Below are 14,313 nucleotides of genomic sequence, written 5' to 3'. Positions count from 1 at the left end.
AACAACTGCTAAGAAAAAAAACAAAAAATAAATAATATTGTTACTACTGACTGATCTAAAACAGGAAATATTTAGCAGAGTAAAAAAAAGCTCCTGTACGCATCATTTTATAGCGTATCTAAGCATCTTTCTGTAAGTTACTTTGTCCGTTTAATTTAACTTTAGTTTCCGCAAAAAGGCAAAAGAGAAAATAAATGTATAGTAAAAAAGTGGCTATAAATAAAAATAATTATTAATAGATAACTGCAGAACTTGAAAAATAAAAATGAAACTAATTAACAAAATATTAGAAATAAAATAATGTTAAATTAATGGAGTTGAAAATGATGATTGTCACACTGTATAATAAAATAAGTTGGGAAAATTATTATTATTATTATTGTTGTTTATTTGGCACATTTATTACTTTATCAAGCACTATATTTATATATTTATCACCAGTTTTGGCAGGACTGAGCTTCCGTAAGGTCAGCAATGAAATTAAAGCAGCTTTTGAAAAAGAAATCCCCTGAATATGCTTAATATACAGCTAAATATTTGATGACATTTGGAAAAAATCTTTTTTTTTTTGTCAATAATCTATAAAAAAAAACATAAGAATATCCTGAAGTCGTGCTCAGTTGTTGGAGTTTTAATGGGAATTCAGTGATTCACACTTTGTTTACTGTGTCAACCTGCATTTCTTTGGTAATTAATGTCATGATTAGATTAAAATAGAAATGTTTCCTTCAAATGAATTGTTTTATTTCATAGAAACTCTTCATTATAAAGTTTAAAATGTTTTAAAAGCAGCCCGATCATTACAGACAACCTACATGATTGACTTTCCCTGTAATGATCAGCAAAAAAACTTTAAAAATCGTCATATTTGCGATTTTCTGAAAGAACAAAAGTCAGACAAGAAGAGCTCAATCTCAGAGCAACAATGAAATTTCTGAAATAAAAAGAAGAAATGTAAACATTTATGTTTTGGATGACAAATCTCACTAACTTATGAATTATCCTCTTTAACATTGATGGCAAACACATCAGCTGAACTCTAAGATTTCCTTTTTTGTTCAGGTACAAACATCTGTTCTTCCCACAACGACTATCGAAAACATCAGCTCCTGTTTGAAAAAGGAGAATTTAAAAGTCACGTAGGCGAATAATTAGCCACTAATCATCCTTTTCCACACAGTCAACGGCCCCTTTAACTAAATAAGAAACAAAATGACGTGTTCCCCTTTCCTGAAAATGTAGGAAAAGATTGCATGAATCACTTCAAACAGATTCTCCTGCTCTTTCTGCTTCGACTTCATCATTAGATACGTGTGGTAAATCCATCGTACCTATAAATATGTTCAGCTCAGCATTCGTTTGCAGCGTGCCCTTGATTTTTCCCCCTTTTATTACAGGGTTGACATTATAAAGTTACTTTGATCCTTTCCCCACCTCCCCGCTGATGGCGTCATTACTTTCTGGAAGGTCAGCCGCACAGTCAGTGTTTCCTTCTGTGACTCGTAAGGAGGCAGACAAACATCTGGTCCCAGTAACGTGTCGTCATCCCGCAATCACTGACAACAACTTTAGTTTCAGTTTGCCCACCATGTGCTTCTAATATACAGTAAAAACCTTCAGGAATTTCATCTTTTAGTTACTGATTTCCATTTGGAGCTCTAAAATATAAACTTTGATTCCAGTTTCTTTTTTGGGACTGTAATAAATACCCTTTTGAGGAGGTAGTAAGTTTTACCTCCTTGTCTGAGTTTTCATAAACAACATGATGTTTAAATTAAATGACAAAAATAAGGAATTACTTGGTTCTGATGTGTTTGGGAAACTCTGGAAATCATCACCTCTATAACTTATTTACTGACTCTCATTCCTCTCAGCAAAATTAAAGAGGCATGTGAATCTGATTTAAGATTCAATGCAGATCAATAAAAACTCTACACTGTTACACTGTCAAGACGCCACTGTGGGAAAAAACAGGAAAAAAAAGAATCAAACGGATTTTTAATCACACAGTTTTAACATCATGCTTGCAAAATAGATTAATGTTAAGTTTAAAAAAATCATATTCTAACACAGATTCTACATTTTTACTTTCATAACACTGCAGAAATAATGTTCATAAAAGGCTGAGCAGTTAAACAGGAAACAGTTTGTGAAGTTCTCAGATGAAGTATCAGAGCTCAAACTGATTCATCATTGAATGTGGAGTCCCACAAGGTTCCATGTTCGGATCTAAACCCTTTAAGGTTTACGTTATCATCTGTCAGGTATAAAGTAAAATAAATTAGAAATGAAATATCTTGATGGACTAGAATATAGAATAATTTGGATCAGGAGTTAAAAAAGTTATAAAACTATTTAGATGCACTGAATTTATGAACTAAGGTTTTAGATATTTAGATTAATTTTGTTATACTGTAACATGAAAGTTTAATTTCTTCTTTCTCCTCATGAAATGCTGAAAAGTTTTAAAACTTGTGTTAATGTTACGATAAAGAGTAAATACTAGTATGCTTTAATGGAATTAGTAAAATAAGAGATGAAAACAGCAATAATGACATCCTCCTGAGGGAGAATGTGATACTATCCTTGTTAAAGGATATTATCATTCAACAAGCAACCATATTACTTTATGGTTTTATTTACTGGAAGCTGAAAAGTTTGGTGACTGTTTTTCTAATAATCAGAAGCTTTAAGTATGTCAGTAATCGTCACATCAGTCCAAATGATTCACCACTTCGCTCCTGGAACAGACCAAAACGACGTGATTCAACTGGCCTTTTCCACAGAAATCCCTGTGAGACTCGCACAGAAACTCTGTTCTTCCTGTGGAAACTCGAGAAGTGAAACCATCGACAGGAGCTGCTGGTCGTCTGTTCTGACTTTATCCAACACTCATCCACAAAACAGGACAGGAATGATCTGGAGAGACCATCTCCAGGATTTACCTTTCCTCTATCCAGGATCTGTAGAGCTTTAAAGTCAGAAAAAGAGCAGCTGACCCCACACATGCTGGGCACAAACTTTTAAGTGCTACAAAGTGCTTTGAGTGAAAACCAGTCGCTAGGGAGACAGTTTAAACTTCCTCCAAGCTTTGATGGCCTATCTATAATAAAAATCATTGGACATGAACATTTCTACTGAAAGTGCTTAAAGCTGAAGTCAAATTCCTTGCTTGTGCAGAAAATCTTGATTCTGACTCCCTACAGTTCATTTGACTCCATTGGTTTCCTGGATCAGCCGTTTTTTAACTCTAGTCCACAAATTATCATCATGTTGGAGATGCAGAAGCTTAACATCGGCCTGATTTATCCACTCTGAATGTGTCATGTTTGAGATCTCTGACCCGAAAACCTCCTTTTTCATTACTTTATATGCAGCCGAACAGCATAATGCTGCCACTACCATGATGAACAAACTAGGGAAGATTTTTTCCTTGCTTATCTTAGTATATTTGAAATACAACAACTTGCAAGCAACTTTCCAATAAAATATTGGAGCTTATTTTTAAGTCAATAAAAATAAGCAACTGATTAAAAAAAAAGATTAAAAGCCCCAAAGTAATGATATTCACGTCAGTGAGAAAAGCATTTAAACTTGTGATGGGCTATGTGGGTCAAAACCCTGGAAGTTTCTGCGAGGCTGTGATTAAGTGCATGAAAAGGTAACAGGAGCCGAGAGTCGATGCTCCATCCGGATTTTTAGGAAATCAAATTAAAGCAGTCTGACCTCAGTTCAAACCCGACAGATTCAAAGACTTGTGAGGGTAAAACATTCAGAATATCTACAGCTGGTGCAAAAGTAACGTCGGTGTTGAACAGAAATAATTCAGAGATATGTGTCGAAAAGATAATAGCAGCCGTTCCTGAAGCGAGAGTCGATGTGAGAGTTTGATTCTGGTTGTGTTTCATTTGGATTAGGATTCATGTTTTTACTATTTGAGAACGTGCTTAAAAAAGCTTGAAAAAAAATCCAAGTATGTTGCAGAATAAATAAACTATATTTGAACACCACAACTTCACAGTTCACATTTCCTTTCAATAAATTAGAAGATTTGTCAAATTAAAAGTATATTTTAAAATATTCTGATCAGAAAAGCATCATAATAAACTGACATGAAGCTTTAAAAACATTAGACTGTGTGTAATTAATCTATAAAATGTTTCTTCACTTAGAGAATTTACTGAAATAAAACAACTTATAACTTATATAACAACAATATTCTAATTCATTGAATATGACTGCATGTAGAAATCTTCCCTGGGTGGATGACCTAAAATAAAATAAGTCTTACGCCAAAGACTCACATCTTTCTCCTCATATAAATGAACATAATTTCTGCAACTTTGCATAAAACCAGCTTTCCATTGTGTAGCAACACTTTGAAGTTGTGTAACAACTACAGCTGGACTGATGTCACATCGGTCTTACCGCCTACGCTTCTGGACGATATCTATGGGCCGGTTGACGGCGCACGGTGACCCGCAGATGTTCCCGCTCCGCACTTTGAAGCAGCGATCCTGGACCGAGGGCGCCAGGTACATACAGTTAGTCGGTAAACTCATCTCTGCGATTCCTGTGAGTTCCCCCTCTGCTTCGGTTTCCACTAATTGTCCTCCTCCTCCAGCGAGCGTTCCTCTGCTCCTCGGCTCCTGACGTCTCTCTGCTCCCCTCTGCAACATGTCTCCAGTGAGACGCGGGCGGACGGAGGGAAGCCCTCCATGGCGCGGTTCGGGGGCATGACTCCAGTCCGAGGGACGGGAGCGACAGGGAATGAAAGCAAGGTGGGATTCAAAGAGTTATTTCCTCCACGGCATGCTGCTGCTTCATGTGGTGAAACAGAGGCGACCGGCTCCCAATTCACATGGACAAGTTGAGAGCTGAACTCTCCTTGTAATCCCTCCCTTCACGGCTCACTCGCTGTGGCTCTTTCTGGGTGCCTCCGCCTTCCAGGCTTAAAAAAAACAAACACATGCATGTACAGTATGTGTGGCGAGAGACAAGAGCAGCCTTCAGCTGGATTTACTGCACCACGGTGAATACTCTGTGGTGTTTGAACTCTGCTGCACGCAGGCGGTTTTGTCTGGGGCTCAACAAAGATACACACCTCTCAGAAATCGGAAAACCAAATCTGTTTTTGATCCCTCTTCGGTGTGGAAGTTGTTACTGGAAGAGGAAGAGTCGGATTAGAAAGCTGCAGTATCAGAAAGATGTTTGCTTCTTCGTCTTTTGTACTTTTGAAGTCTTCTGCCACAAAAAACATTTATCACAACTCAAGTCTGGAATACTGACTAGGGTTCCAGCTCAGATGGGCAAGATGGTTGCTTCTGTTTTCCTCCAATTTTTTTTTTCACATGGTAAGGTAATTATGTCAATTTTTTGATCCGATTCTCCCTTCCAACAATCTTAACGACGCTCCGACTATCGGCATGGTTCTAACAATAATGCTAAAGGTGACCTAATATGCTTCCTTTAACGGGTTAAGATCAGTCTACGGGTGATACAAAATATGTTCATTACGTTTTCTTCTTAAACAACGATATTTCAGTCTGCTCAGTTCTGTCTATTTGAGCATTTTTTAGAATGAGCTGTTTTAAGACATCTTGTCACTTTAAATCCAAATCTGTTTCTGCTGGCCACGCCTCCCAACTCAACGTTTAAACTCATACGTGAAAACGGCTGCAAAGAGATGCACAATTATACAATCTTCCATCTTTGAAAAGCAGAAGTGGCGCCTCCTGCACAACCAACAAGAACGCAGCAAGTGGTTTCTGAATGGTAAGTCAACATCTGAACATGTGCCTTTTCCAGCAGCCGTTGTACAGCACATACAGCAGTAAAACCAGCTGTATGGGTTACCTAGCAACCCAAGTTGAGCTTAGGTTGCTAGGTAACAGACTGGGGTTTTCTGAGGTTGCTAGGTAATGGGCAATGCCTGCTGATTTGTGACATTACAGGTCATTTTAGAGACACCCGAAAACTTTAACCTATTGATAAAAAACAACTGGGTGAGTTGTTCTGCTTGTAAACGCAATAGAAATCCAACTGGAGGTACAAAAACATGCAAAATCAAAATTTTGCATAACATCTTTAAAATTCAACTGACAACTTTAAAATCCTGCCATGTGAACCAACTAAATTAACCAATCAGAGACGGACTTTGGGAGAGAAGTAACTACATCACATTACACAGCCAATTTAAGGTTTTATACCTATTTATTTTTGCTACATTAATTAAACTATCCCATGAAGAAGATACTTCATTTTGTAACATTTACTAAGGCTAGTAAAGAAAACCACAGGTTTACACTTAAAATTTTAACACAACCCCTCTTTAGTTAACTTCAAAGACAGCAAAAGTTCACCTGGAAGGCGAGACGGCACAAGTTTCAGTGCTCAGTAACGGAAGCAGTGGGATCCCTTTCACCACAGGGACCGATTGGACTTACTGGAACCCACTGATGTCACAAAGTGGCAAGCTCCCCCACTGTCAACACTGCAGGCAAATATTTGTCTTCTGAGACAGCAAGAGATGGACGTGTTGGCAGTCACAAGCGGGAGTGGAGGTGGACGGCAATGACAGACCATTTAAATAAATAATTGTAGAGGCTAACCAGATGGGCTGATGTGGCGCTGACAGGGGGGCAGAGGCAGGGATTTCACTTTGAAGACCTCTCCACACCAGCATGGATATTTAGGAAAAACTGCACATTTTTTGTTGAGTTTGCACCAAAGTGGGGTTTTAAAGACCATCTGAGGTCCATGGAAAACATGCAGGATAGTAGTCAATGTTTCCAAGAATTGATCATTGAGGAAACGAAGCACAGCATGTCAACAGAAAAACCTCATGTCAGTGGTGGTGGAGGGTTGATGAGATGGGCTTGTTTTTGAGAGGGTTTGGTTTTCATGGGTATTGATTTACGGTAGGTTTCTGTGTTCAGTTGGATCTCCGTGTTGTCCCGTGTCGCCCCGTCTGCCCCTCGATTGTCCCTCATTTCCCCTGATGACCTTCCTTGTGCATTTAATCCCACCTGTGTTCCCTGCTCCTTGCCGGATCCTCGTTGTTTCCTTGTCAGGTTCTTGTCAATAGTTGTAGTCATTAGTTTGTTGTCACTACTGTCTGTTCAGGTAGGAGTTTACCAGTTGCTACCAGAGTTAGGGCCTCTGCCGCTGCCCCCCTGTGCTGCCTGGATTTTTGTACGCTGACATTTTCATTAAACTGATCTTTTTCCTTCTCAGCCGGGATCCTCCGCATTTATCCTCACCAATCCGCAAATCGTGACTGTTTTGTAGACCTGGGCACCTCAGAGTCAACCATGAACTCCTCTGTTTATCTGAATATTTGAGAAACAAATGTAATGCCAGTAAATCTGTAAATAGTACCAAACAGACCAAACCACTATTAGAATAAATGCAAACTCAAATGCCAGAGTTTCGACTACGATTGCACCTCGTTGTTTCAGCTTCCCACGCAGCATTTCCTTTGAATGTTTCAGATATCTTCCGCAAACAAGTGTAAGCAAACAGGAAATTTTCTGAGAATAAATTGCAGCGACATTAAACAGTGAAATCTGTAAACACTGAATCATAAACAGGCGGGGATGTACTGTAAATGGAGAATTTTCAACATTTACCTCCACATTTTTTACAAATACTACAAACAATACTACCAAAGCTACCATTTCCTTCTTAAATTTCAACAACAATATTGCATAACATTCTGATTATATCTAACTAACTTCATGACTTATATTATTTCTGTCCCAATTAAATTAAAAGTCACAGATGCCTGTGGGGTTACATCACTTGGCCTGCTGCTACACTAACGGCTCCGTTGTTCAAAAGTATGAGAAAAAGTCCTTCTGCCAGCATGTTTCAGAAGAGAAAAAATAATTATTTTCTGTCATTCCAGCATATTAAATTATTACCAGACCAGACCACTGACCTCTAGTTCACCACATGTGCATGTCTATACAGCATAATGATACAATTTCCTCATTTCTGAAAAATTAGAAGCAATGTGTTGTGCTATTAGTAACCATAAACAGGTTCACTGCAAAAACACACAATCCTACCATGTATTTTTGTCTTTTTCTGGTGCAAAATTAACTTACTTATCACCAAGATATAGGAGCTTGTTTTAAATCCATAATTCTTGAATACTGATAAAAAGTCCTGGTTCCACTGGCAGATTATTTCACCTATAACATGGGAAAATTTTATTTTTATAAGTGAAATAATCTGCCAGTGGAATTAATACTTTCTAAATTTATTCTAAGGAATTATTGACATTTAAAAACTCTCGTATCTTGCTTAAAAGTCACTTTTAAGTTAGTTTTGTCTTATTTCAATGGTACTAATATATTTGCACTAGAAACTAAAACAATTTTTTCCAGTGTTGCTGAAGCAAATCATGAGTATAATCACTTATTTACTTATATTAAGTGGAACCATGAGCTAAAATCCTCCATGGAAACTGAAAATGAATTTTAATTATGTTTTAAAATAATAAAAACAAAACTGACATGGGAAAGCAAGAGATCAATCAAGCACCCATGAGCAAAAACACGTCAAAAACATCAAATTCCCCTCCAGCTGCTGCAGATTGAAGCAGAGTTGTGATCCAGATTTGTTTTCTCATCTAAAGAGTTGGCCCTGTTGAATTTGCATGGCTTGATGAAAGGCTCCCTGTTATAATGTTTCCTCAGAAGCATGAGTAACACAATACTGCAGAACATCCCGTCCTGTTTATCAGCCTCCTGGCAGGAAAAGCACTAAAACCTCACACCTTTTATTAAAGGTAAACAGAACATAGAGCTAAACAGCACAGGTTTGTTTTAAATCATTAAGACCCTGTGGACATTTGCTTCTTGACAAACTGTCAGGCATCAGCGTCCAAATAAAATGAAAGCCTTGTTGTAATGTTTTAAGTGGTTGTCACTATTAGGCTTAATGAGGTACTTCTAAAGTTTTCTTTGGCTTATTTTTCACTCAGTGTGCAAATAAAAGACATGTGGATACACATCAGACTTTAGACTATCAACGGTAGCAGAACGTAACTGAAAAGTCATTTTTTTAGAGAAAAAACAGCAAAAACCTGACACTGAATCCGAAAGATTAATCAAACATAAAGTTCATCACACAATGTATTTCAATCTTATGCCTACAGTTCTTTAGAAATCAACTTGTCTGTCTGTTTAAATGATTAGACTAAAAAAAATGCAACATATTGTCCCTCATACCATGCAAAACCTAGCCAGGTATTTCTGGTTTAGTTTCTGGTGTGAATATCTCAAAATAAGACAAAATTAGCCTGCAAGTAACTTTTATCAAGAAATATGAGCTCATTTTAAGTCAATAATTCCTTAATATTGGTATAAAAAAGTCCTAGTTATAAGTGAAAATATGATCATATTGTTTGAAATAAATAAATCAAATCAAATAGCTTCCATCTAGGTTATTGCATGTTTCCACTCGTCACTCGTGACGATTTATTGCTGGAGACGAGCTCCAAGTCTTGTACAGTGGAAAGTCTCTAATGCCATAACCCTAATCTTTAGCTCCATCCTCAGATTCTCTAGGAAATTCAGGTCACTAAAAAACACTAATATCACATCTAGTCAGAGGAAATATAGCTCTGGAAAAAATCAAGACTACTTAAAATGATCAGTTTCTCTTATTTTACTTTTTATAGGTATATGCTTGAGTAAAATGAACATTGTTCTTTTATCCTATGAACTAATAACAACATGTATCTGAAATTACAAGCAAAACATCTGTATTTATTTGCAGAAAATGAGAAATGGTCAAAGTAACGAAAAACATGCAGCGCTTTCAGACATCAAATAATGCAAAGAAAACAAGTTCATATTCATTTAGAAACAACAATATTAATATTTTAACTCAATGTTGCACACTTAATAAATAATCATGATTTCACAGGGACGTTTTTTATTGTTGACAATGCGCTCAATTTCCGTTGGCTTGCTAAATATTTCCAATCTCGATCAAACAATTAATCATTCGTATCTTTTGCTCAAATATCCGACTATTCTACCGTAGCTGCGAGTGGGATCATGTAAATAGCAGCGTTAACTATTTACATGATCCCACTCTGTCTGTTAGCAACACAGACAGAGCAACAGTTAGCGCCTGCGCTGATCAGCCGTTACTGCGCATGAGTGCTCACTGTGGTCTACACGCCCACTGGTGGCGACCTGCTGTAACTACAGCTTAATGCCTCCTTCAGCCGAATAGAAGTGCAGCTTAATAATTTCTATGGTCAATAAGTTTTCAATGTAACTAAGGAATGAGAGGGCATGTAATTATTTCTGATGTCCATTCTGTCAAATCCAGAAGAGTTCAGAAATCAATATTTGGTGAAATAACCAGGAGGTTTTCAATGGGCTTCAGTGAAGTGGACTCTTAGTTTTTTTAGTTTTTTTTTCTTTGGCTCTATGTTGCTAATTAAAAAAAAAACAATGCTTTAAATCTGTTTCCAGGCATAGACAATGGATAAAGTTCAATCTGCAACAAGGGTGTGAATAGTTTTGGGCTTAAATGAACAAAGCACAGCGATGTAGAAACCTGGGGCACTCTGCCTATTTTTAACACAAACAAGCAACATCACGGCTGACAACCCCAGCATCACAATTATAAATCTAAAGTTACATTAAAATAAAACCCATTTTACTCCACCAGGCTTCTTGTGCAACATGGTTGGGAAACGTATCGGGCTCAGAAGCAGATGCTGGGGTCAGGGATTTACTGGGAATGAAGTGTTTGTTGGGCCACAGTGTAACCAAATCCCAGCAGCCAAATGACTTCTCCAGCCCAGCTGGCTTCTGGCTCCTATGACAGCATTACTTCTGCTAATGAGAACAAGCTGTGAGGGAGGAGTGTCATGAATGTGCATGCATCTGTCCCTGTGAGTGCGACTGACACTGTGTGTGTGTGTGTGTGTGTGTGTGTGTGGGGGGGGGGGGGGGGGGGGGTGTGCGTGTGTGTGTGTGTGTGTGTGGAGGGAGGGAGAGGGGTCAGTGCCAAGTTTACACTGATATGCTTTGAAGAACAGAGTCAGAAATTGGTCGGTGGTTTCATGATTGGGAGGAAGTTTGTAGGTGGAGAACTGGAGAGAAATGTAATAAATAATCACAGCAGGAGAGAAGAAGTGTGTCACGTTATGTTCCACAGAGAAATATATATGAAAGCAGTTTGAAAAGATACATCGATTTAATAATAATATCTGCATCCGTCACGATATTGAATAACATTTCAGATCGATTATCGGTGACAATGCGTCCAATCTACATTGCCAGATCTATTCAGTCTAATTCTATGCTTTATGATTTCATTTACATTCTATTTAGAAATCCTAACTGAGCTTTCTGAATCATTTTCAAAGAAGGTTTATTATTACATGTCTGACATATTTTCTTTTCTGTTAGTTTCAGTTTCTTCATTATTTATTTCACATTTACTCCTAATTGCACCGACTGAACAAATTTAAATTGTTTTTACACATTTCACCAAGATGTGAAGCTTTTAGTGCATTCAAGTGTGCTGTTTAGTTATCAAATGAATGTGTAATTCATTATATTTATATCTGTGTGAAAAACAAAAGAAACATTTTAATAATTCAGCACTGTTCTTCTGTATCGGATTGGTATCGGCCGACACCAAACCTCAGATATCAATATCAGAAAATCCTTATTTCATTATTCTATAGAAGCATCAAGAAATTATTAACTGGTTTTTATGCTTCCAGCAATGTTGTGCTAAGACATTGCTGGAATGTCTTAGCACGTAAAAGTCAAGTAAAAGTCAACTTTTACTTGACTTTTACAAGTCAAGTATTGTTTTTTAAGAAAATGTGGAAAATACAGCATTACCAGACGGTTGTACAAAATAATAAAAAGTCATTTGTTCTCGGTGAAGCAGAAGCAAAGGTTTCCTGCAAGACCAGAAAGTCTCCTTCACCTGTCGATGTTCATAAAAGTCTCATTTCTCTGCTTCTCGCAGCGTTCTGCTACCAGAAGCATTTCCAAAACATCTTTTGGTTTCTTTTGTTTTGTTTTCTTTCCTAGGTAGAATAGACACATTTCACACCAAACGTCCAGAAAAATCTCCTGCCTGAATGTTCAGATAAACATTGCCATGTTTATACTTGGATATAACTGACAGCTGAACAGCTTCAGGCAAAAAGAAATTACTTTTAAACCAGACTAAAATACTGCTTACGATTTTAATCAAAAACACACTCAGATATTCAGAATTAATCTCTTAGAAGCTTAAAAAATGTGCGATATCAAAGTAATCTTACTGTCTAAACGTTTAAATTTAAAGAAGTAATAATAATAAATTATTTTCTTTAATTATTAGAAAGTATTTTGGTTTATTCAGATTCATTGTCAGAGAGAAACCAGGTTTAATGGGGTTTTTTATGTGGAGTAGAATCAAATGTATGCTTTCAATTGGATGATTTTGATCAGGCGTACAGATTAACTGTTGTTCAACCTCGAGTTGAAAGTGCAATTAAACAAAACAAAAGAAATTAAAACTACTTTTCACCACGGAATAGCTGGCACATTAAATTAGCTCCACACTGACTTTCTCCTGCAGGACTCAATTCATGAACTCCCACAAAACAAACAACTAAGAGACGATTAGAAAATGTTATTTCAGAAAATTAAAAAGTTTCTGCTCTCCTCATTTAATTATACAATAGATTTTCTGTCAAAATTAATTAGCAGCAACATCAATCCTGATTTATTCAGTAAATAAATGCAATCACATGATTTTTGTTTTGAACTAATGTATGTTTCTCAGTGAATGACCACTAGAGGTCGCACTTTGCCTAGAAAGACAATGTGTTTCCACAGAAAGTCACATTATCCATTATGACAGCAGCCGGCAACAGAAACTGGTTCATGAAAGCTGTTATTCTGCTGATTTTGAGGCAAAAATAAAACTTCTCAGATTTGTCTTTCCCTCAGTAGCATCTAGTAGGTTAACTCTACGAATTGTTTCTTTTTTAAGTTGCATAAAACACAGAGGAATCAAAAAGCACCTACAGCGACTCTCTCTCTGGTGGAACAATCGATATGGATTTTGGGACGGGTGACGAAGGCAGGTTGCTGGGAGCGCGCTGCTTAGCCTGTGTGTTTGTACACACACAATGGGCGGGGAGCATGTGTCGCATTCACGTGTCGCGTTCAGCCAGGCTGGCGGGGATGGGGAACTATTCCAGGCTCAGCCCGTTTTATTTTGGGGGTCTGTTGTGTTGACGCTGCCCAACTGCCTGCCGCTCACCCCACCCCCACACCGTCCCGGTACGGACTGGTACTGGGAGCACTGGGCCTGGTGTGGGTCCTGAACTGGGTGGAGAGCCGGACTGCCCAGGTTCTACACTGCAAAACATCTGAAGGTGGTTTAAATCGAACGTGAAATCCACCTGCTGCCTAGAAAATGCAACTTAAATCGACAAGAAAAATGTTTTGGTTTTAATTCAGAAATTATTGATTTAATAACAAGACACAAGTTGTCTAAACATTGCTTTTTAAGTTCATTAATCTTGAATTGTGAGTTTTAACTTAATGCTGAAACTTAAACCAAATAATTATTTCACAATATAGAAAAAAAAAAAACTGCCTTCACCAGTTAAAGAGCCGCATTTCTGCTATCTCCACTCACAATATCGAGTTTAGATAACTACTTATTTTACTTTAGAATAATTTAAATTCTTGTTTCAAATTGCATGAACAAAATTTCTGATCTGATAATAAATTTTACTAAACATCACAGTGAATTCAGACAGAAACATTTAGTGTGAAGAGGACATAAAAATAAAAATTTTCCTTAATAACACTTAATAACTTGCTACATTTATTTGACTTAAAGAGTAGAAGATAGTTGACACAACTAAATGCAGCTCAAATGTTTTGGAGTGTAAACTTCATCACATCCAGTGATTCAAATTATATTTTATTCATGCATCTCTGATATTATCTTCCCTATATGACAGAACAAAAAATAAATGCATTAACACAAATTTCTACAGCTATAATAAAGTTTTCTGTGACGTTTTTGTGACTTCAACTGCAATACAAAGACGTCAGAGGTAATAAATAACCACTGAACTTTGTGATACACTGCAAAAACACAAAATCTTACAAAGTATTTCTGTCTAGTCTCCAGTGCAAATATCTCAATACTCTTGAAACAAGACAAAATTAACTTACAGGTAACTTTTCAGCAAGATATACGAGCAAATCTTTATATCGATTTTAAAAAGTGCTAATTTCATTGGCAGATTAT

The 14,313-nt window shown here is 37.1% G+C and overlaps 1 protein-coding gene across 8 annotated transcripts in view; it reads right to left on the bottom strand.

Annotated features, from left to right (window-relative positions):
• The window catches only part of pde4cb (phosphodiesterase 4C, cAMP-specific b), a 121,366-nt gene that overhangs the window by 39,588 nt on the left and 67,465 nt on the right, over positions 1-14,313 (bottom strand). For 2 of the 8 annotated variants that reach the window (XM_008406596.3, XM_008406598.3), the window contains exon 1: positions 4,429-4,679. The exons of the other annotated variants lie outside the window; for them this stretch is intronic. In XM_008406596.3, coding sequence (XP_008404818.2) covers positions 4,429-4,679 — 251 coding nt within the window. Of the gene's footprint in view, positions 1-4,428; positions 4,680-14,313 lie in introns of those variants that run through there. 8 annotated transcript variants of the gene reach the window in all.

Source organism: Poecilia reticulata, chromosome 4 (genome assembly GCF_904066995.2).
Source record: "Poecilia reticulata chromosome 4, P_reticulata-male-v2, whole genome shotgun sequence".
Taxonomy (NCBI): domain Eukaryota; kingdom Metazoa; phylum Chordata; class Actinopteri; order Cyprinodontiformes; family Poeciliidae; genus Poecilia; species Poecilia reticulata.
Note: the sequence above shows the minus strand (reverse complement) of the source record. Positions and strands in the feature narration are given on the sequence as shown.